At 40.7% G+C, this 22,430-nt stretch overlaps 1 protein-coding gene across 1 annotated transcript in view; it reads right to left on the bottom strand.

Moving 5' to 3' along the window:
- Positions 1-22,430, bottom strand: part of Mcm10 (minichromosome maintenance 10 homolog) — a 95,890-nt gene that overhangs the window by 26,243 nt on the left and 47,217 nt on the right. The window contains exons 7-10 of the mRNA XM_071687941.1: positions 18,361-18,584; positions 16,114-16,276; positions 7,065-7,232; positions 6,054-6,192 (exon numbers count right to left, since the gene is read on the bottom strand). Of these exons, the coding sequence (XP_071544042.1) occupies positions 6,054-6,192; positions 7,065-7,232; positions 16,114-16,276; positions 18,361-18,584 (694 nt within the window). The remainder of the gene's footprint in view (positions 1-6,053; positions 6,193-7,064; positions 7,233-16,113; positions 16,277-18,360; positions 18,585-22,430) is intronic.

Genomic DNA, 22,430 nt, shown 5'->3' with positions numbered 1-22,430 from the left:
TGTCCCCTCGGCGCAGATGTCTGAGGGTGGCATTTAACACTTCCTCTCCCCACACAGGATTGGTGGGACCAGGCCCTAGTGTGTCAAGATAGGAAACAGTCTCCTTGACAAAAGAGGCAACGTACTGAGATTGGGTTTGGGGAGCCTGTGGAGCATCAGGGACAGATAAAACCATGGGGTAGGCACCATAACTTCTACCTAATGCTCTTGTCTAATGTTCTTACCTCCTACTTCTATCTATTGCTCCGACCATTATGCCAAAAGGCAGGCCTAGTCCAAAGCACTCCCCACAGGAAAATCCAGATTTGCAAAGAATGAGTAGCGAGTTGTCAAGTGTTATTTGTGGTAAGAAGAAATTGTATGTTTGTCAACAGAATACCAGGACTCCATGTGTGGGTGAGACAAAGAGAAAAGACAGCTACCTGGGTGAAAGAAGTACAGTTTCAAAACCACTGAAGTCCTGGCTCTCTACCCAGTCATCACTATCCCTCCCATCACCCAGGCAGCTAGTACCAGTAATATACTTCCCTGCCTACCAACTACAACCTTACGTAAAGGCAAAGGGGACAAGTCTGTTCAGTATACCAAGCAAGGTATATGAGAAAATGGTGAATTAAAGGGAAGTGGCATGCATAGAACATATGACCAGGAGGAGCAGTGTTTGTGCAAATGTGAAAGAAAATGGCTCAGGCAAGTCATAGAACACATTTACAGCTACACACTGCTTCACCTTACAAGACACCTTGATGAACTCCAACGCTGGTCTGATACATGGTTGATGAAGTTCAATATGGGTAAATGTAAAGTACTGAGGATGGGTCACAGTGAAGAGGGCCTTAACATGGTTATCCTCAAGCAGGAACAAGCTGCTGGAATCTGTGAGTGAGATAGACTTGAAAGTCAACACTAACTTGTTACCGGAGTACAAAATCAGGAGAATAGGTAAGAGACCAATTGTCTGCTAGTAAAAATTACAACTGTATTAAGTTCATGGATAAAAAAGATTTAGCAAACTGTTCACATCATATATAAGGCCAAAACTAGAATGATTCTAAATTTTGGTCACTGCACCTAAAGAAACACAAATTGCTGATAGAGAAGGTCCAGAGAAGAGCATCAAAGATGGTACCAGGTTAAGAAAGATGAGTTACAGCTAAAAGCTATAGGCTTAAATTTACAGAATTGGAAGACAGAAGAGTGAGGAGTGACCTGATTAGTACCTTTAAGTTTTTAAAACAGATCAATGACAGATTGTGAAAGATTCTTTGAGAGATTAAAGGCATGAACAACCACAGAATATAACTTGAAATTAAGCAAGTAACTTGTTAAAAGAGATGTAAGGAAGTACTATTATAGCTTGAGCAGTGGATGAATAGAATTAAATGACTAAAGATGGGGTTAATGTAGACAGCAAACAAAAATTTAGGTTGTATGACACAATATTTGGGAAGTGGAGCCCCACATGTAAATTTTCCTCCCCATTAAGTACAAACCCACACAAGTAAATTTTCCTCCTCATTCAGTACAAACCCATACACGTAAATTTTCCTCCCCATTCAGTACAAACAGATAATCACACAACACCCTTCCCTTCTTCCCTGGTGAACAATGTCCAAACCAGTCTTAAGTTATCATGTCAACATAACTCTTTTTGGATGGTACACTGTGAAAGGCTGGCTTCCACAGACATCAGAATATTAAGAATTTCAAGGATTGAAATAAGAACCATGAGTAATTTAAACAACACCTTATACACATTTAAACTTTGGCATCATGTTAAGGCCTTTAAAATCTTTATGCACAGCTGTCATTTACAGCAAGGGCATACCCAGTGATCCTAACACATAATCATCCCTCTAACTTAACTTCCTGTGCCTGGAGACCGAGTCTTCCTTTAATATTATATTCAAAATCATTCTTCATAGTCTCTAGACACCCAAAAATGTGATTTGCTTGTCCACAGTGTGGAGTAAGGCAGGGGCCCAAGTGGAATATGAGTACAAAGTCTTCCCATCAAAGTTACCTCCGGGTAACCGAGTTTTAATGATATTTCTGCATGTTACTTAAGAGTTGGAGGGTGCCATCTGGTGTCTGTACAAGCATTACATCATTCAGAGATCCAGTGGCTCTTTCAAATGCATGTGGGGAAATCATAGCCCACTCAGTTTGTGGGAACTGGCTGTAATGGGCACTTACATATGGTCTGGGAATAGTCCTTTAAGGTTTAAAATCAATTATCAAATGGCAGTTCTGTTCTTCTAATAATAATATCTGGACTATTGAAGGGCAATATTTGAATTCAATAAAAAAAGAATATCTTAGCTTGAGGAATTAGCATAAACTATGGTAATAACCTCTCTGGTGAATAAGAAGCTTAACTTGATAACAATCATTTTGCCATCAACTGTTAAAAATTACTCAATTCTTCCACTTATCCATGTCCTTACATGCCTCCCTCGCACGCACCATTCCACGTGTTCTAACATTTCTCTCCCTCCAATGTTCTTCCACTTTATTTGCCCATGTCACAGGCGGTGCTCCTTTTGCACCAACCCCTTTAACTGTACCATCATACACTCTTCTTGTGAACTCCAGTCTTGCATTCCTTCCAAAAATCCAAACAACCTCAAAGTATTATGTATCATCCACAACCTCAAAGTATTATGTACCACTCCACAATTCATTCCCTGCCATACCACATCTCTCATACATCCCTTCATTTCTTTCTTTATTCCATTTTGTCACACCACATGCTCTTCTTAGATAGCTTATTTCCACAAATGGATTCTTAACCTCTGTGACTCATTCCACGTCCATATTTTGGCTACATAGGTCAGGTGTGAGAGGACTATGCTGTTCCTAAATCCTCTCTTCACTTCCATACTCACACCTCTACCCTTCATTATTCTATTAGGGGACCCAATGATTCTTCTACCCTATACTGCTCTCTCCCTTAACCCTCCTTCCATACCACCAAACTTATCCAAGACAGCTCCTAAAAACTTATATTCTCTTACCTCTTCCAATCTTTCTTCCCCTTATCCAAAGCACTATCTACAACACTTTCTTCTTTCACTAAATATGGTTTTACAAAATATATACTTCCACTCTGTTTCTTTTCAAGCACCATTACTTTACTTTTACTTGCATTGACTTTCAATCACTTACGCTTACACACATCATAAAACACACTTACAACCTTCTGCAAGTCCTCTTCGCTCTCGGGAAACAACATTATCATCCTCAAACTGGCTTGCCACTAGCTACCATATGTCACAGCCACACACTTTGTCTCTGCACCCTCTTTCCTTGGTTTTGCTTTCATCCCTCCTATCACTCCATCCATATATATATCAAAAAGCCACGGTGACAGCACACAGCCCTGCCTTAAACCTACATGTACACCAAAACTCTTGCTCAACTTTCCATCCACTCTTTACAAAAGCACTTGCTCCTCTATAGAAGATTTTTACATCATCTAACAATTGTTCCCCGACCCTACAAATCCTTCACACAGCCCATAAAGCATTCCACTTGACTCTGTCATATGCTTCTTCCAGATCCTTAAACGTTGCAGACAAATTCTTACCTTTCACTAAATACTTTTCCATGGTCATCATTACAACAAAAGTCCAACCTTTCCTAAAACCCATTCTTCTGTACACTTTTCCTGATATACTTAACACACTTATTCCCCTATAAGTGCCACATACATCCTTAGCACCTTTTCCTTTAAATTATGTAACAATACCTTTTGCCCCAACCCTCAAGCAAAAACTCGTTTCCATGAAAGAATTACATAGATGCATGCTTTCTCCTCCATACTTCAGCATTTCAGCCATATTGCCTCATTATTGCCCTTCTTACCTCCCTTTTTGCTATAGGCCCTTGCACTGGTATGCTCTTCCTTCCATTATCCATGCATGTAACAACTGCTGCCTTCCCTTCTCCCACATTCATCAGTTCTTCAAAATACTCTTTCCTCCTTTTGACTCAGCAACTCCCCTTCCTTACTTCTCACATTCAACATTTCCACCCTTACATCCACCTCTTTCCTTTTTCATCTCTTTCCAGCATAACTTCTTAACATTCTGAAACTTTTCACTCAACTTTCTTCCAAAATCTTCATCAACTCCTTCTTTGCTTTCCTTCTATCAGCTTCTAAACATTCCGCTTACTTATCTTGTATTCTTCTGTCTCCTTTGCTGAAATTCCACTGATAAATTATTATCATGCAATCTACCATATGCCTTTTTCTTCTCTTCCATCCCCCATACAATGCCCTTTTTATTACAATATCTTAAGACACTGTATCCAACTACTAATTCTACATCGATTAATAGTATTTCTCTAAACACTTTAAACACCTCATTCACACATGACTACATCCCTACATTCACTGCACTTCCATCCAAGTTTCCAGCTACCTTCCTTTCATACTCCCACTTACATTTTTTCTGATTTATCTTCACGCTTGCCAACGCTTTTATCTCTCCATTGTTCCTTAAACCATAACTCCACATCTTCATGATCCCAATATCCACAAGAACTGTGAAATGGTCAGAGTCTCCAAAGAATCTTCTCACATCTAGCACGGCCTTTCTCAATCTTTCATCCACTGCCAAATAATCAAAGTCTTTTGCTTTGGTCTTCTATCATTCCTCACCTATGTATATCTGAGGGTCATCTTGTGCTGAAAAAAGGTGTTTGCAAGGAATTAACCCCCTCTCAGCACAAACATCTACAAGATAATTTCCATTCTTATTTACTCCCGGCAGGCACTCCCCATTTACAAACTATCTCAATCAATTTCATCACATCCCACTTTTGCATTCATATCATCTATTGCAACCACATTTCTCTCATTCTTAAAACCATTTGTAAAGTTATATAAATTTCTCCACAAATGCTTCATTTCATCCTTACCTCATACAATCCTCATATTTACAGAAGCATATACAAATATTCATGCATACTTCACAACTCCAATATATCCTTTTCACCCACATTATTCTTGATTCATTCCATCCAAGCTCTCTAACACCCCCTTCCACACTCTCTGTGACAGCAGGAATACACATCCTTCTTTCCCTTTTCCCTGATAATTTACTCATTCCCATAGATACCACTCCTCCTTCCACATCCTCCCATAACTTGCATCATCATTTCCATTTTCACCCCACGCACACACCCTGCCTAAGGATATGCATTTCCCCAATCCCATGCACATCTAAGCTACAACTTTTAAACTTCTCCACAAGCTCCTTCCTTTTACACTCTCACCAGTCAACCCATTTACAGTCACTGCTATCACCCCTCAATCACTCATCACTTCTTGGCCTACTGTGCCTCACCAATGAAAGGCCACTGGCATAGGGCAACTCCAGCACAGTTTCCAGAGGCAGTGAGGCTCCAAAATTGTCCAAAAAAATAAAATGTCCCAGCACACCTCAGGTGTTTGTATTTAAAAAGGATTACCCTAATGGAGTTTGGGCTATGCCTCCCCCTTTAGTTCCATCCCTAAGCAGTGTATTAATAAGGTTGCTATGAGAATGCAGGGTGAGACTTAGATACTCTAGAAAACAAAAGTATCCCCTTGATGTACTGAAACTTAAAAACTTTCCCCAATTTTGACCCTATTCACAGTAGCAGCCCCTCCTAACCTCTATGGTTATGAGTGCCACTCTCCTCTTGGCCTTCCTTATCCAATGTGAGCATGTCTGCAGCTTCTTATTTTTTCCCTAGCCTAGCCCTTTACTTTAGAAAAAATTTTTGCTACCCTTTGTTGATTCATTCAAATCCATAAAGACCCCATGAGTGAAGAGACCAAACCTGGCATAAATCTCGATTAGGTCTAATCTACACAATGTATTTCTTGAAAATGTACAATCATCAGAACGTACTTTCCATTCATGAAAATTCCCTAACTGTGGTTTAATGGTGACAAACTGCGTACTATATCGAACTTTCACAAGATGATTCCTGTAATTGCCTCGCTGTAAGTAGACTGTCATGACTTAAATTATCAAGCAACTTATGCACCTGATCCTTACTGTCTGCATCAGATGTGTTTATTCTTTTTCTAACTTTCTCCTGGAAGTCTGGTTCAGCTGCCTTCTTTGTGTTCTTGACAGCATTTGGGTTTCTAGCTTGAATGCCACCTTTCCTCTGTAGCAGGGCTAAAGCTCGTGCCTAATGGAAGTAACATGTGTTTTAATGGTACATTTTATACTACATATTATACCATTAACATTTCATATTTCACTAATAATTACAAGTACTGAAGCCCTTGAAAAAGACAGCTATGAAAAGGATTGTTCATGCTGAGGCAGTGTGTAACCCCTGACTTTACTCCCAAGACATTTCAAAACCATTTTTTCCCTTTACCCTTGAGCTTCTTTCACTGAGAGCCAAAACATCCAGGTTTCTTTCCTCAAACATACTACCTATCTCTCCTTTCTTCTCATCTTGATTACATCCACATACATTCAGACACCCCAGTCTGAGCCTTTGAAGAGGATGAGCACTCCCTACTTGACTTCTGTTTCCTCTTTAAGAAATTGAAATACAAGAAGGGGAGGGTTTCCAGCACCTGCTCCCGCCCCCTTTAGTCACCTTCTACGATATACAGGGAATGGGAATTCTCCCTTAGGCTATGAGACTCTATACAATTGTTTCCTAACATAAGAATTTTTTCATGCATGCTCACTATTTCCTATGCTAGCAAGTTAGCGTCAGTTCAGGAATGAATGAAGGAATGGCCTCATTCACTCACGTTCATTCTTTAGTTCTCATGTATAATGCACCAAAACCAGAACCCCCATCCAAAATAATACCTCACACACATTTCTGTGGTTCCCTCAACCACTTCATATGCCCTGCTTAATCTATTAACAGCACATCATCCCTTGCAAACCATATCACTCCAATTTGCTCTACACCACTCAAAAAAAGGTTTAACATGAAAGTTAACCTTGTTCATATCTAAGAAACAAAAACCAGAGGCTCAGGTGAGTCTGTAATACTTACCAGGCCATGATGAGAAAATAGAAAGAATTTCTTACTTTAACTGGATCTGGTTTCCTGAGAGGTGGGGAAAGATCAAGATCAATTTCACCACCTGGCTGGATGCCACGGCCCAACCTGGGGACTGTTGCTAGAGAAAACGAAGCAGGTGTTGACTGCGCAACTTCAAGTGGTACAGGTAATGAAGACTGCAAACTCAGCTTTTGCTGCAAGAAAGAAACAACTTATGCATGGGGCTGAAAAACAATATCAAACAAGCATAATGGCATTTCAAATGCAGCTTCACCTCTACTCATATACCATTTCACTCCCTTTCCAATGTCATTCACTCTCATTACTCTTGTATTTTAAGTAAATCATTGTCTAAATCACCTTTATGCTTTATCCTCTACCAGATCTTTTCCACACAAAACCGCTCCTCAGAAAAATAAAGTCTTGTGCAACTTAATTATCAAGGGTCTTTTATATATATATTTTATTTATATTTATTATACTTTGTCGCTGTCTCCCGCGTTTGCGAGGTAGCGCAAGGAAACAGATGAAAGAAATGGCCCAACCCCCCCCATACACATGTATATACATAAGTCCACACACGCAAATATACATACCTACACAGCTTTCCATGGTTTACCCCAGACGCTTCACATGCCTTGATTCAATCCACTGACAGCACATCAACCCCGGTATACCACATCGCTCCAATTCACTCTATTCCTTGCCCTCCTTTCACCCTCCTGCATGTTCAGGCCCCGATCACACAAAATCTTTTTCACTCCATCTTTCCACCTCCAATTTGGTCTCCCTCTTCTCCTCGTTCCCTCCACCTCCGACACATATATCCTCTTGGTCAATCTTTCCTCACTCATTCTCTCCATGTGCCCAAACCACTTCAAAACACCCTCTTCTGCTCTCTCAACCACGCTCTTTTTATTTCCACACATCTCTCTTACCCTTACGTTACTCACTCGATCAAACCACCTCACACCACACATTGTCCTCAAACATCTCATTTCCAGCACATCCATCCTCCTGCGCACAACTCTATCCATAGCCCACGCCTCGCAACCATACAACATTGTTGGAACCACTATTCCTTCAAACATACCCATTTTTGCTTTCCGAGATAATGTTCTCGACTTCCACACATTCTTCAAGGCTCCCAGGATTTTCGCCCCCTCCCCCACCCTATGATCCACTTCCACTTCCATGGTTCCATCCGCTGCCAGATCCACTCCCAGATATCTAAAACACTTCACTTCCTCCAGTTTTTCTCCATTCAAACTCACCTCCCAATTGACTTGACCCTCAACCCTACTGTACCTAATAACCTTGCTCTTATTCACATTTACTCTTAACTTTCTTCTTCCACACACTTTACCAAACTCAGTCACCAGCTTCTGCAGTTTCTCACATGAATCAGCCACCAGCGCTGTATCATCAGCGAACAACAACTGACTCACTTCCCAAGCTCTCTCATCCCCAACAGACTTCATACTTGCCCCTCTTTCCAAAACTCTTGCATTTACCTCCCTAACAACCCCATCCATAAACAAATTAAACAACCATGGAGACATCACACACCCCTGCCGCAAACCTACATTCACTGAGAACCAATCACTTTCCTCTCTTCCTAAACGTACACATGCCTTACATCCTCGATAAAAACTTTTCACTGCTTCTAACAACTTGCCTCCCACACCATATATTCTTAATACCTTCCACAGAGCATCTCTATCAACTCTATCATATGCCTTCTCCAGATCCATAAATGCTACATACAAATCCATTTGCTTTTCTAAGTATTTCTCACATACATTCTTCAAAGCAAACACCTGATCCACACATCCTCTACCACTTCTGAAACCACACTGCTCTTCCCCAATCTGATGCTCTGTACATGCCTTCACCCTCTCAATCAATACCCTCCCATATAATTTACCAGGAATACTCAACAAACTTATACCTCTGTAATTTGAGCACTCACTCTTATCCCCTTTGCCTTTGTACAATGGCACTATGCACGCATTCCGCCAATCCTCAGGCACCTCACCATGAGTCATACATACATTAAATAACCTTACCAACCAGTCAACAATACAGTCACCCCCTTTTTTAATAAATTCCACTGCAATACCATCCAAACCTGCTGCCTTGCCGGCTTTCATCTTCCGCAAAGCTTTACTACCTCTTCTCTGTTTACCAAATCATTTTCCCTAACCCTCTCACTTTGCACACCACCTCGACCAAAACACCCTATATCTGCCACTCTATCATCAAACACATTCAACAAACCTTCAAAATACTCACTCCATCTCCTTCTCACATCACCACTACTTGTTATCACCTCCCCATTTCCGCCCTTCACTGAAGTTCCCATTTGCTCCCTTGTCTTACGCACTTTATTTACCTCCTTCCAGAACATCTTTTTATTCTCCCTAAAATTTAATGATACTCTCTCACCCCAACTCTCATTTGTCCTTTTTTTCACCTCTTGCACCTTTCTCTTGACCTCCTGTCTCTTTCTTTTATACATCTCCCACTCAATTGCATTTTTTCACTGCAAAAATCGTCCAAATGCCTCTCTCTTCTCTTTCACTAATACTCTTACTTCTTCATCCCACCACTCACTATCCTTTCTAATCAACCCACCTCCCACTCTTCTCATGCCACAAGCATCTTTTGCGCAATCCATCACTGATTCCCTAAATACATCCCATTCCTCCCCCACTCCCCTTACTTCCATTGTTCTCACCTTTTTCCATTCTGTACTCAGTCTCTCCTGGTACTTCCTCACACAGGTCTCCTTCCCAAGCTCACTTACTCTCACCACCCTCTTCACCCCAACATTCACTCTTCTTTTCTGAAAACCCATACAAATCTTCACCTTAGCCTCCACAAGATAATGATCAGACATCCCTCCAGTTGCACCTCTCAGCACATTAACATCCAAAAGTCTCTCTTTCGCACGCCTGTCATATATATATATATATATATATGACATATATATATATATATATATGACATTTATGGTTGGTAAGGTTATTTAATGTATGTATGACTCATGGTGAGGTGCCTGAGGATTGGCGGAATGCGTGCATAGTGCCATTGTACAAAGGCAAAGGGGATAAGAGTGAGTGCTCAAATTACAGAGGTATAAGTTTGTTGAGTATTCCTGGTAAATTATATGGGAGGGTATTGATTGAGAGGGTGAAGGCATGTACAGAGCATCAGATTGGGGAAGAGCAGTGTGGTTTCAGAAGTGGTAGAGGATGTGTGGATCAGGTGTTTGCTTTGAAGAATGTATGTGAGAAATACTTAGAAAAGCAAATGGATTTGTATGTAGCATTTATGGATCTGGAGAAGGCATATGATAGAGTTGATAGAGATGCTCTGTGGAAGGTATTAAGAATATATGGTGTGGGAGGCAAGTTGTTAGAAGCAGTGAAAAGTTTTTATCGAGGATGTAAGGCATGTGTACGTGTAGGAAGAGAGGAAAGTGATTGGTTCTCAGTGAATGTAGGTTTGCGGCAGGGGTGTGTGATGTCTCCATGGTTGCTTAATTTGTTTATGGATGGGGTTGTTAGGGAGGTAAATGCAAGAGTCTTGGAAAGAGGGGCAAGTATGAAGTCTGTTGGGGATGAGAGAGCTTGGGAAGTGAGTCAGTTGTTGTTCGCTGATGATACAGCGCTGGTGGCGGATTCATGTGAGAAACTGCAGAAGCTGGTGACGGAGTTTGGTAAAGTGTGTGGAAGAAGAAAGTTAAGAGTAAATGTGAATAAGAGCAAGGTTATTAGGTACAGTAGGGCTGAGGGTCAAGTCAATTGGGAGGTGAGTTTGAATGGTGAAAAACTGGAGGAAGTGAAGTGTTTTAGATATCTGGGAGTGGATCTGTCAGCGGATGGAACCATGGAAGCGGAAGTGGATCATAGGGTGGGGGAGGGGGCGAAAATTTTGGGAGCCTTGAAAAATGTGTGGAAGTCGAGAACATTATCCCGGAAAGCAAAAATGGGTATGTTTGAAGGAATAGTAGTTCCAACAATGTTGTATGGTTGCGAGGCGTGGGCTATGGATAGAGTTGTGCGCAGGAGGATGGATGTGCTGGAAATGAGATGTTTGAGGACAATGTGTGGTGTGAGGTGGTTTGATCGAGTAAGTAACGTAAGGGTAAGAGAGAGGTGTGGAAATAAAAAGAGCGTGGTTGAGAGAGCAGAAGAGAGTGTTTTAAAATGGTTTGGGCACATGGAGAGAATGAGTGAGGAAAGATTGACCAAGAGGATATATGTGTCGGAGGTGGAGGGAACGAGGAGAAGAGGGAGACCAAATTGGAGGTGGAAAGATGGAGTGAAAAAGATTTTGTGTGATCGGGGCCTGAACATGCAGGAGGGTGAAAGGAGGGCAAGGAATAGAGTGAATTGGAGCGATGTGGTATACAGGGGTTGACGTGCTGTCAGTGGATTGAATCAAGGCATGTGAAGCGTCCGGGGTAAACCATGGAAAGCTGTGTAGGTATGTATATTTGTGTGTGTGGACGTGTGTATGTACATGTGTATGGGGGGGGTTGGGCCATTTCTTTCGTCTGTTTCCTTGCGCTACCTCGCAATACGCGGGAGACAGCGACAAAGTATAAAAAAAAAAAAAAAAAAAAAAATATATATATATATATATATTTTTTTTTTTTATACTTTGTCGCTGTCTCCCACGTTTGCGAGGTAGCGCAAGGAAACAGACGAAAGAAATGGCTGAATATAACTCATCAGTTCCAAGGAATGACACCTGAAAATGGAATCGTATGAAAATATCCAACAACGCAATGGAGTGACACCTGAAACTGGAATTGTACGAAAATATCTGACAACACAATGGATTGACACCTGAAACTGATATTGAATGAAAATATTTGACAACGCAATACTGTAAAAATTCCTTCCTAACATAATCCATTAGCATCTAAAATCAGCCAACTAGCTATCTATCTATACTATATACCCAATGTCTGTTCCAATTGGAACTCCCTCAAAGGGGCAGCCGTGGCAACAGTCTTCATAACTAAAGAACTCCAGCGCTGCTTCTTAGCCTTTAGTGCGTCACCCTTCACAGGCTACTGGCAGTGTTTGCAAAGGCTCCTACCTAATGTTCCTAACTATCTAATGCTCCTAACTTTTCTTTTTGCCTGACTCACAAGTGGACTACTAGCATTCTATCCACAAACATGTAACCTCTCCTGTCACATATAACAGTTCACAAAAAATCACACAATTCATTCTTCCTAACTAGATATTTCTTCAGTGAGTGCTACAAGCTAGCCCTGACTTTTGGCAAAATGGTAGGAGCAACAGATACAAGTAGTAGGTAGGACCATTTGACTGGAGCATTTGGTAGAAACATTAAGTAAAAGTAGTAAGTAAAAACATCAGCTGGGAGCGCTGGGTAGAACTAGGTTGGATCATTAGGTAGACACATTAGGTAATAATACTTGGTGGAAACATAGGTATGAGCTTCTGAAAACATTGCACTATAGTTGCCCTCTACCAGTGGCCTTCTAAGGGTGAGGCACTAAAGGCTAAGAAGCAGCATTGGAGTTCAGCAGTTGTGGGACTTTTGCTGTGGTCATCCACTAGAGGAAGCTCCCAAAGGGAAGACGCATCAGGGATATAGATAGAGAGAATAGATAGACAGTGTAAATTTGTGCACCCAGGGATGCAAGAAAATTTCCACTAATATTCACAGTACTATACAGGAAAACTAGAGAATGGATGTGATCAAATGAGGTTGTTCTTCCTCTGTCCCAGGCACTACCTTGTTACATGGGAAACAGAAACAAGTATGAAAAAAAAATACAAAATTAAAACAAGCTAACATTCCTGTGAAACTTGTATGTAACAAGATGTTGACTCATAAAGTACAAGCATGTAAGGAAGATATCAAAGTGTAAAGTGAGAAGGATGGACTGAATGAGATTGAAGGGAATTACTGTTATATGTTATGTAAAGATTTGTGGAGGTTTTTTGTAAAGACAAAAGATTATTAGTGAGAGGAGTCTGGTGAGTGAGCTTGGAGAGACAGAATGCAGAATGGAGAAGGTGAGAACAAACAAAGTTAGAGGAATGGAAGAGGAACAGGAGGTATTTAAGGAAGCAACGACAGCATGTGTAAGAAATGCGTGCGGCATGCTTAAGATGGAAGGTGGGCAGATTAAAAAGGGTAGTGATTGGTGAGATGAAGAAGTGATGGTGCTATTGAAATAGAAAGAGAGGTATATGGGCATAACTTACAGGGAAAGTGCAAATGACTGGGAGATATATAAGAGAAAGCAGCAGGAATTCAAGAGGAAGGTGCAAAGGTTGAAAAAAAGGGCAAAAGAGAGTTGGAGTAAGAAAGTATCAGTAAACTTTAGGGAGAATAAGATGTTTTAGATGAAGGATAAGAGTAAAAAAACAGAACAAATGGGAATATTGGTGAAGTGGGCAAATGGGAATGTGGTAACAGGCAGTGATGAATTTAGGAGATGGAGTGATATGCTTGATGAAAGGGTGGCAGATGTAGGGTATTTGGGTTGGGGTAGTAAGTGATATGAGAGATAAATAGAGTGGTTTGGTGAGGACAGAAGAGGTGATGAAAGTCTTACATACGATGAAATGTGTCAAGGCAGCTGGAGTGGATGGTATTACAGGTGAATTTCTTAATAAGGGGATGACTGTGTGATTGACTAGTTATTTATGATTTTCAATGTATGGATCACATTGACATGCCTGAGGATTGGCAAAATGCATGTATGGTACCATTGTATAATAGCAAAGTGGATAAAGGTTAAATATTCAAACTACAGTGGTGTAAGTTTGTTCAAGTATACCTGGTAAATTGTATGGAAGACGAGAGATTAAGATGATGAGGACAAGTACAGAGCATGAGAATGAGGAGGAACAGCGTGGCTTAAGAAGTGGTAGAAGATGTGTGAGAAATACTTGCATGTGGCATTTATGGATCTGGAGATACCATATGATGGGGTTGATAAGGATGCCCTGTAGAAGGTCTCAAGAATATATGGTGTGGAAGTAGGGCTTTTAGAAGCAGTGAGGAGTTTTTATCAGGGGTATAAGGCAACTGTACAAGTGGGAAGAGAGAAGAGTGATTGCTTCCAAGTGAAGGTTCGTTTGCAGCAAGGGTGTGTGATATCACCATGGCTGTTTAATTTGTTTATGGATGGGGTGGTGAAGGAGGTAAATGCGACAGTTAAAGAAAGAGGGGCTGAGTACACAGTCTGTAGGGTATAAGGGGGCTCGGGAAGTCAGTAGTAGTTTGCTAACGATATAGCACTAGGAGCAGATTCAAATGAGAAACTGCAGTGTGTGAAAGGAAGGGATTGAGAGTAAATGTGAAAAAACAAAGTTACTAGGACTAACAAGGGTGAGGGGCAGGATAGGTGGTGTTTGAGTTTGAGAGAAAAATTGGAAGTGAAGTGTTTTAGGTATCTGCGAGTGGATAGGGCAGAGATTGGAACCATTGAAGTGGAAGTGAGTCATGGGGTGGGTCAGGGGGTAAAGGTTCTCTGAACACTGAAGAGTGTGTGGGAGAGAGAGGCTGCTGTCTGGGAAGGCAAAAATGGGTATGTTTAAAGGTACACTTGTCCCAATATCATATGGGGCTACAAATGAGGATGTGTGGACATGGGTGGATTTGTTGGAAATTACATGTTTGAGGACAATATGTTGTGTGATGAGGTTTGATTAAGTAAGTAGTTAAAGGTTAAGAAAGATGTGGTGGAAGGAGGGAAAAAAAAATGTGGCTGAGAGAGCTGAAGAGGGTGCGCTGAAATGATTTGGACATATGGAGAAAAATTTGTGTGAGGATTAATGTGAAGAAGTTGACAAAGAGGATACATATGTCAGAAATGGAGGAAACAAGGTGTAGACCAAACTAGAGATGGAAGGATGGAGAGAAAAAGATTCTGAGTGACTGGGGCCTGAACATGCGGGAGGGTGAAAGGTGTGCAAGGGAAGGAATGAATTAGAGCAATGTGGCATACAGGGGTCAACATGTTGTCAGTGGACTGAACCAGAACTTGTGAAGTGGCTGTGGTTTCATAGAAAGATCTGTGGGGCCTGATTGTGAAGAGGAAGGTGTGGTTTTGGTGCATTACACATGACAGCTTGAGAATGGATGTGAGCAAAAGCGGCCATTCTTTGTCTGTTCCAGGCATTACCTTACTAACATGAGAAAAAGTGATCAAGTGTAAGAAAAAAAAAAAGTGATTTCAAATTTGTTACTTTATTCAGTGCCAAAATTATCAAATTTCTGATTCCAAGGGGCCTCTCCCATCTCAGCAAGGTAGCATTAGGAACAAATGAACACATCATTTATTCACATTCACTTTTTAGCTGTCAGGGATAATCTATCAAAACTAGGTCCTACCATCCACAGTTAAACTCCACAACCTACTTCATGGTTAAATTTGATCCTGGTTCAGCTCACTGAAGGTGAGTCACTTCTCACATACGACATTGATCAAGTTCATTCTAACCTTTGCAAGCTATTAATCAGCCTGAATATTAGGTCCTAATCCATTATAGTCACCTTTGTTCCATCATCGCAATTTCTCAAAGGTCTATCCTTCCTTGTTAATCCCTATACCTCTGTCACATGGAATGCTTTCCATACCATGAAAACAGTACTGTGAGGATTTGCTGTCTTTCACTGATTATACTATAATTTGGAAATATTCATACTGCAGCTGATTTTGTGATGTGCAATGCATTTTCAAGCAAAATCATCCATCTTGTAATTTTCTTTTTTTTGCTCCTTCTACTTTCTTTCTCTTGCTTCCTAACCTCTCGTTTTCCAAAGTGCACACTTTGAGTAAACCTTTACATCTTACTTATTAGTGGTGCAAAATGGCAAGTGCTTTCTGTATGGGATAATCAAGCCAACATAAAAACTACAATATTTCACGCACTGCTGCTTGCTCTAAATACTTGATAATATCAATTTAGTAACTATTTAGTAACTAGCAAATTTAGGAAAGAAGACACAAAGTCAATGGCATTTACTGCAGATTACTTACTTTTATTACAAATACTGCACTTTGCTTACTTGTCTTTTCCTTGACTGAACTTGCTGATGAGTCATACTAAGTAGTTCCTTAGCTGAGACACTGCGAAGCTCCCCCGAATTTACCTTTTTCTGCGTATCCTCCTTGACCATATGGCGCAAAAGATTACGAGCCCCAGGGGTGGGTGCTAGTAGCCTTTCACTGCTATTTTTAAGGAGAGAAAACTGTTAGACTGAAAAAAAAAATATAATGAATATACCTACTTTCTTGCCTCAGGGAAGCCTATCAATGGTATGCCCACAGCATGAAGGAAGCTGGTCATGTCCAGTAAGCAGGACCACAGATCAAGAAGTATGGTGATGTGGATGTCTGAGTGAGGTGAGTGCAGGTCAACTGAGGAAAAAGTGCTCATTGTCTTCAGTATGGGTGTTGCATTTTGTGCATGAGAAATCCAGCAATATGCTGACTCAAGTGTTTATAATGTTGCACAAATGGGTAAGTGTCCAGAGTGCTGATGAGAAAGTGCAACATGTATGTGACCAGGGATTGTTGTTTCTGATGGGTGTATGTCTGGTGGGAAGGAGTCTAAGACTGGGTCCGGTGGATGGTAATTTAGTGGTTCTCAACGCATTTCTGTGTGCACTGGCACATGTTTCGTCCTGTTAGCTGAGATTGAGGATCTGTGGGTAAAGGCTGCTGAGGCATGAAATGGGTGAATGTTTTGTTTCTTCTTGGAGATTGATGGTTGGCTTAGGTGTGGTATAGGAGAGAGGTGTAGTGCAGTTGCAAATAACTGAGTACCAAGTATGGTGGAGTCAGATTGCATCCGAAGTATTTTTGACTCTTTGCACTGGTATTGTGATTCCTAGGCAGCCAGTGTCTGAGAGTCCTGTTTTGTGTGGCCTGCAGTTGTGAAATGCCTGCTTTAGACAAAGTGAAAAGTTTAGGGCGGAGTGGGCAAACTGTCTAAAGGATACTAATAAATACATATACTGCATATAGTAAAAAATAATTGCGTAGGTATGTATCATCAGCTTAATACTATGGATTCAACTACCAATAAAGATAACTAGTTATTGATTTTCATCTTACAAGTAGTTTCCCACATAAAGAATTTTCCCAGAACATGTTAATCACCATACATCTCCACACATTCAGCTGTTGATATCCCAACATTAATGGCACGAAAAATTCATAAAAAAATGTTCACTGTGGTACTTTGGTTAAATCAATAGAAAAATATAAGCCATAAATCCCATGAAGAGAGAAGTGTAAAAAAGGACTCCCTGTTTCACTGAATGATATTCCACAGGAATGAAGACTTCACAGAGTCACGCTTTGTTGGGAGATTTTTCAACCAATTAACAGCTTCAAATTAGTTTTTACGGTGAAGTGCATCATATCTAACTTAAACAGTTAACCTGCCCTACCCTCTCTTATTTTTATATCAGAATCATAAAACAGTTATCATCCTTAGTTTTCCTTCTCTTCATAATAAGTATGTAGCTTTCTCAAGCTGTTGTTCTGTTGCCTTACTCAGTCATCTGGAGGGAGATTGAGTGGCAAGTACTTCTTCCCCCCCATCTCACTTCTAATAAGCAGTGAGGTATAAATGATGTGAATTATACGGTACTACAGGAAGGAAAGAGGGGTGGTAATACAGCAGAATCTTATCTGGAACATACAAAAGCATCACATTATTACAACCCTGAAGGGGTTGGTGAGGATGGTGTCTTCAATAAGTCTGTCATATCAAAACCCTGGAATAACTAACCCTTCTTGCTTAAAAGGAATTACTCTGTGAAACTAGGAAACAGTGTCACAAGTATCAAACTATTTCTTCCCATATCCATTACTCAGCTGGAGGATTTCACCCTATTAAAGTATGATATGATGACATGGGCAAAGATTAACTAAAACATCCCAATTTTTTTCTACCCCAATTTTCTATTTCTATTTTCCCTCATGTATAGCTGCAAAGAACATATTTATTCTTTTCTGATGATGAACAAAATTTCCATCATATTTTCTAAACTGTTCCACCTTCCAGAAATTGAAATACAAGGTACTGCCTTGCTAACATAGGAAATGGCAATCAAGTATGAAAAAATATTAATATGACTTTGGAGTATCTAAAAACTAAACGCTTGACAACAGAAATGTTCTGAGGGTATTCTCTTTGTGCATTCTACCTGAAATGCACAAAAAGGCATGACAGTGTACACAAACAAACAGATACAAAACTGACTGATGGATGGTATGGGAAAGACAAAGCATAAAATACTCACAAGCTATCATGCTTCTGTGAAACCTGCTTTACTGCATCAATCTCACCATCACTCATGTGCTTCAAGATGAAGGATTTCTCTTTGTCTTCCGCCTTCAACTGTTCAGTTTTCATTTTAAGTTTAAGGGAATTTAGGGTTGCTAGATCCTTTGCTTTATTGGCTTTAACTTGTTTAGGTGCATTCCCTGGTGCTGGTGATGTGTAAAGCTGCCCTCCATAGAATACCTAAGTGAGATAAAGGGATTTAGTGCACTCTGCAATAATACATCATACTCTGTGAAAGTAGTGTATGATGTCACCATGGCTGTTTTATGTTTAGGGTGGTGGGTGGTGAATGCAAGGGTTCTGGAGAGAGGACCACGCGCTCTGTTGGGGGTGGGGGAGCTTAAGAGGCAAGTCAGTTGTTTGCTGATAACACAGCAATAGTGTCAGATTCAAATGTGAAGCTGCAGATAGTCTCTGAGTTTGGGAGCGTGTGAAAGAAGAAAGTTGAAAGTAAATGTGAATAAAAGTAAGGTTATCATTATCCATGAAGTGAATCTTAATATATACAACCTGTGAAGTGAAGTATGATGTGAAGTGCTTTAGATAATTGGGAGTGGACATAGCAGCAAACAAAACCACAGAAGCAGAGGTAAGTCATAGGGCAGGTGATTGGTGAGGGTCCTGGGAACATTGAGGGATGTATAGAGAGTGAAGATGAGCATGTAAGAAGGTATCACAATCCCAAAATGTGAGGTGTGGATTCCAGATGTGAATGTATGGGTGAATGTGAATGTGCTGAAAATGCAACATCTGAGAACAATATTGGGTGAGAGCAGTGTGGTAATAAGATAATGTTGAAAGAGCTGAAGTGGGAGTGCTGAAATGGTTTGGACATAATTAAATAATGGTTTATAAGATTTAGGCAGCTACTCAGCCGAAAATGTACTGCTGAGGTTTGGTGTCAGTTTAAATGGGAATGAGCTGGAGGAAATGGAGCATTTTAGATGCCTGAAAAAAGGGACATGGCAACAGATGAAACCATGGGAGCTGAAATGAGTAAAGGGCAGAGATGATGAGCACATAGAGATGAAGAGTAAAGAAAGATTAATAAGGCAGCTCTATGTATCAGATATGAAGAGAGTAAGGGGTAGCAGGAGACCAAGGAGATGATGGAAGAATGGGGTAACAAAAGCTTTGAAGTATCAAGGCCTGAACTTTCAGGAGGGTGAGAGGCATGTGAAGCACATAATAAATGGAGTAATGTGGTTCATGCAGTACAATGTGGGCAGATGAAGCAGTCAAGGTAAACCATATACTATAGTCTACAGAGCTTAGTTGTGCATAGCAGTCTCTGGTTTTAAGTCAAGGTAAACCATATAGTCTATGAAGCATGGCTGAGAATAGTAATCTCTGGTTTTAAGTGCATCCTGTATGGATGTGTGTGAATGAGACCACTGAATGTTTGTTCCTTATGCTATCTTTCTAAAGTGGGAAAGGAAATGTTGAAAAAAAAGTCTATAAAGTACTGGCACAAATAAAGAGGTAGTGTAATGCTTATAAAAATGTATGGCAAGGTGAGAAAATGTCAGATATCAACAGTATTCCTCCTCCCTTCCTTTTTATGTACTTACTCCTTATTTGGTATTAATCTTATAATTCAATCATTCATTATACAGGTACACCACCAAATTTCTGCAACTGATGGTTTGGCACCTCCTTTAGTCCGGATAAAATTGCGTGAGGAAATTTGAAATCACCACGGCCACCAGACTAGTTTACTGGGCGGCCACAGATGGCATTGTGTGTAGGGTGCCCTTATTTACATTCTAGACACTGCACTTGGTGATGATACCACAATTCTGTAAGATTCTTAGCTTAGTTTGCTTAAATTGAACCCTAGCTATGGCTTCTAAGACATATGAGAGTGTCAGTCATGGTGTCACATGCAAACACCAATCCATATCGATCCAAGATAAAGTAGGACTGTTGAAAAAAATGGACCACGGTGTTTTGGTGCATAAGCTGTGTGACATCTACAGTATTGGTTCATCAACTGTTTATGATATAAAGAAGCATGGGGAGAAAATACAGAAATTCTATGCAGACAGCGATTTTAAGAAGCAAATGACAATTAGAAAAACTATGAAAGATGGTAAGAGTACTGTGCACAATCGATTGATGATGGAATGGTTTTTCATTTAATTTACATTTAATATTTGTTTAATCTAAATTTCTAGCAGTCCATGGTATACTTTAGACACATGGGAGGTGTATAATTAGTGGGTTAGAGGTGTGTTGATGAATTATTATTACGTGACCATGATTGGTCTGGCAAATGGTTAATCCGGTAAGGCTCTGGCACCAAGAGTGCCGGAAAATCGGTGGTGCACCTGTACTGTTTTCCTGAATCAGAACTTTAGTATACAGGCCAGGTATAAGACATAAGGGCCAGAAAATGAAAACTACACTTGAAAGAAAAAATATGAAAACTTTCAGATCCTAAACTTCCAATGGTATGGAAAAAAATTAGTTCACCCTAGGACATATTCTTGCACTTCAGTTACAGTTATTTGGGACTACTAAACAGTAAGCTAACCATATGCAGTGCTTCTGAGCAGATAATGATCTCACAGTCTTCTTTGGTGATTTTTTTTTTTTTTTTTTTTTTGTCGCTGTCTCCCGTGTTTGCGAGGTAGCGCAAGGAAACAGACAAAAGAAATGGCCCAACCCACCCCCATACACATGTATATACATACGTCCACACACGCAAATATACATACCTACACAGCTTTCCATGGTTTACCCCAGACGCTTCACATGCCTTGATTCAATCCACTGACAGCACGTCAACCCCGGAATACCACATCGCTCCAATTCACTCTATTCCTTGCCCTCCTTTCACCCTCCTGCATGTTCAGGCCCCGATCACACAAAATCTTTTTCACTCCATCTTTCCACCTCCAATTTGGTCTCCCTCTTCTCCTCGTTCCCTCCACCTCCGACACATATATCCTCTTGGTCAATCTTTCCTCACTCATTCTCTCCATGTGCCCAAACCATTTCAAAACACCCTCTTCTGCTCTCTCAACCACGCTCTTTTTATTTCCGCACATCTCTCTTACCCTTACGTTACTTACTTGATCAAACCACCTCACACCACACATTGTCCTCAAACATCTCATTTCCAGCACATCCATCCTCCTGCGCACAACTCTATCCATAGCCCACGCCTCGCAACCATGCAACATTGTTGGAACCACTATTCCTTCAAACATACCCATTTTTGCTTTCCGAGATAATGTTCTCGACTTCCACACATTCTTCAAGGCTCCCAGAATTTTCGCCCCCTCCCCCACCCTATGATCCACTTCCGCTTCCATGGTTCCATCCGCTGCCAGATCCACTCCCAGATATCTAAAACACTTCACTTCCTCTCAGTTTTTCTCCATTCAAACTCACCTCCCAATTGACTTGACCCTCAACCCTACTGTACCTAATAACCTTGCTCTTATTCACATTCACTCTTAACTTCTTCTTCACACACTTTACCAAACTCAGTCACCAGCTTCTGCAGTTTCTCACATGAATCAGCCACCAGCGCTGTATCATCAGCGAACAACAACTGACTCACTTCCCAAGCTCTCTCATCCCCAACAGACTTCATACTTGCCCCTCTTTCCAAAACTCTTGCATTCACCTCCCTAACAACCCCATCCATAAACAAATTAAACAACCATGGAGACATCACACACCCCTGCCGCAAACCTACATTCACTGAGAACCAATCACTTTCCTCTCTTCCTACACGTACACATGCCTTACATCCTCGATAAAAACTTTTCACTGCTTCTAACAACTTGCCTCCCACACCATATATTCTTAATACCTTCCACAGAGCATCTCTATCAACTCTATCATATGCCTTCTCCAGATCCATAAATGCTACATACAAATCCATTTGCTTTTCTAAGTATTTCTCACATACATTCTTCAAAGCAAACACCTGATCCACACATCCTCTACCACTTCTGAAACCACACTGCTCTTCCCCAATCTGATGCTCTGTACATGCCTTCACCCTCTCAA

Source organism: Panulirus ornatus, chromosome 44, assembly GCF_036320965.1.
Source record: "Panulirus ornatus isolate Po-2019 chromosome 44, ASM3632096v1, whole genome shotgun sequence".
Lineage (NCBI taxonomy): Eukaryota > Metazoa > Arthropoda > Malacostraca > Decapoda > Palinuridae > Panulirus > Panulirus ornatus.
The sequence above is the reverse complement of the archived record's forward strand: the minus strand, read 5'-3'. Positions and strand labels throughout refer to the sequence as shown.